Consider the following 2329-nt stretch of genomic DNA (forward strand, 5'->3'; position numbering starts at 1 on the left):
GCTCGTCGTAAACCTCGACAGAAGGCACATAAGTAGGAGCTATCACTCTGTGTTCTTTGCCTGGCTCTTTTGCTGTAGAGTAGAGCGGGTACATGCTGGGCGGCATGTGGTGAGGGGGAGGGTAGGTGCCAGAGGACAACAGCCTGGGTGGGAGATGGGTTGGGTTGGGCTGCAGGGAAGAGGGACCGGCATACGACACATGCAGAGTGCCAGCTGATGTAGCAACCGAATCACTTCTTTTCTGCTTGTCGGAGGAAAGGTGGCTCAACGGTCGGCTGGTTTCGTCATCCCGGTCACTGTCCCTCCTGTCCTGTTCTGTACTCGGGTGTCGGGTTGGTGTGCTGCTGCTTGTCCCGCAGTTGCCTCGTAAACTCAGGTGAGACTGTTTGGGTTTAGTGTCCGTGGTGCTCAGAGCAGGCGAGTGCTGGTAAGAGAAAGGCAGAGCGTGCTCCACAGTTTTCGCAGACCTCTCAGAGTTGCTCACTCTACGCTCGTCTTCCGCCTTGACATCCAAGGTGAGGTCCACCACACTGTGGGGCCGTGACTCCTCTTTTGACCGTTCTCGTTCCTTCCTTGGGAGGGAGTGACCGAGGTCACTCTTACTGGGCTTCTCTTTTCCCAGATCCCTACTTGAGTCTTTAGAGCTTTTGTGAGGAGGCAGGGCCTCCTTTTCCCTGGAGAAGGAACCGGGCATGTGAGCCACTGGGCTCCTGGCCATTGCAGACTGGGAGTGCACTGAAACTGGCAGGTAAAACCCCTCTGAGAAAATGAGAACAAAATAGAAAAAGTGAGCCTGACAGACATCTGGTGTAACAGATAAGACTGCTCAAAGGCCCTAAAAGTGCAGAAATCATATAAAAAAGATAGACCATATATTATCAAACTGTTAAAACACTCTAAATGAGACACCATCTGCAAGTACAGCAGAGTATAAAGCAAAGGACATGTAAAAGTTCAAGCGCTAGTTAGTGAATGCTAACAAAAACAAAGTGCTATCTGTTGAATCTAAAGTTTTAAATGGTAACATTTTACTGTGACACAAGTAAAGTACACAGGGTTATGAACAAAGCCATTGCAAAAATGACATGGTTTAAAATAGTCTATATAGACCTAGTTCATAGCTCTAAAGAAGTCCATCTAACATAATAGCTAGCAAACCACTCATCCATACACACTTTAGTTCTAAAGCCTAATTTCCATCTGATAACATATTGCAGAAAATAATAATAGTGTGAAAGAGAACATTCAGAAAGCCGGGACGTGTGGAGCGTGAGCAGGAGAAATATATATACTACGGGTACTTTCATGAAGAAATCCCAAAATCAAAATACGGAGAAAAAAAACTCTTTGACAAAATCAAATAAAGATGCATGATTAAATAAGTAAAATAAGAACATTGAATTCCTACATAAATTTAGTACAAGAAAAACTACCAAAAATACTTAATAGTAATTTTGATATTAAACAATTATTACTACTATTCTTATTATTTTGCATTGCTGTAGGTTTTGTTTTGTTTTTTTGCCTTTTGAATTTGGGGTGAACCATGACCTGGATAATTCTTCAGTTCAGAGAGATTCACCCTGATAGATAACTTTATATAAACATACAGGCCTAAATGTTATGATAGTAGTGGTTAAACGGATCGTAGTTGAAATTTAACCATAATAGAGTATAAGTTTATTATTTGTTCGTATTTACAAAAGCAAGCGAATTTTAAACTATTCCAGAGAGAAAAGGTGAAAGAGAACTTGATTCGTTACTCGCGCGCTATTCTCTACGCGCACAGCCGCACACACATGAAGCACGAACACACGTTTCAGATAGCGTGCGAACACCGAACTGAATCCTCTTCTGAATCCTCTGAACAGACACACACATAAAATGATGACAAAATAACCATCTTGACAATCATTCAGGTAAGCGCAGTCAGTTATGTCTCAAGTGAATGAAAACAGCTGAGAAAGAAATCAGATGTGATGTGTATCATTATATCGGATTCGTGCATCAGGTCTTAAAGGGACAGCAGCCTATAAATACTGCTGCTGTCATTAATGATCATCAAACAACAAAAGAGCTGTGATAAAAATCTATATTTAATTAATGCAGTGAACACTATGCAGTGTTATTTTCCCTAATTATTACATTTCTGTATTTGAATACTACCAACCTTATTTTAATTGTAACATATTCTGCTGTATTTATCTATGCTTGTAATTTGTGTATTTGTTCTTATTTTTACTGGCTGTTCTCTTGTCTCTTTAATCAGGTTTAAACTTTCTTAGTTAATCTAGTAGTATTTGCTGTGGTATCAAAGAAGTACTTCGCT

General features: G+C 40.7%; 1 protein-coding gene across 3 annotated transcripts in view; it reads right to left on the minus strand.

Moving 5' to 3' along the window:
* Nucleotides 1–2329, minus strand: part of tnrc18 (trinucleotide repeat containing 18) — a 69578-nt gene that overhangs the window by 38864 nt on the left and 28385 nt on the right. For all 3 annotated transcript variants that reach the window (XM_016267361.1, XM_016267362.1, XM_016267360.1), the window contains exon 5: nucleotides 14–759. In XM_016267361.1, the coding sequence (XP_016122847.1) occupies nucleotides 14–759 (746 nt within the window). The remainder of the gene's footprint in view (nucleotides 1–13; nucleotides 760–2329) is intronic.

The sequence above is a fragment of the Sinocyclocheilus grahami genome, unplaced genomic scaffold (genome assembly GCF_001515645.1).
Source record: "Sinocyclocheilus grahami isolate Dianchi unplaced genomic scaffold, SAMN03320097.WGS_v1.1 scaffold37.1, whole genome shotgun sequence".
Taxonomy (NCBI): domain Eukaryota; kingdom Metazoa; phylum Chordata; class Actinopteri; order Cypriniformes; family Cyprinidae; genus Sinocyclocheilus; species Sinocyclocheilus grahami.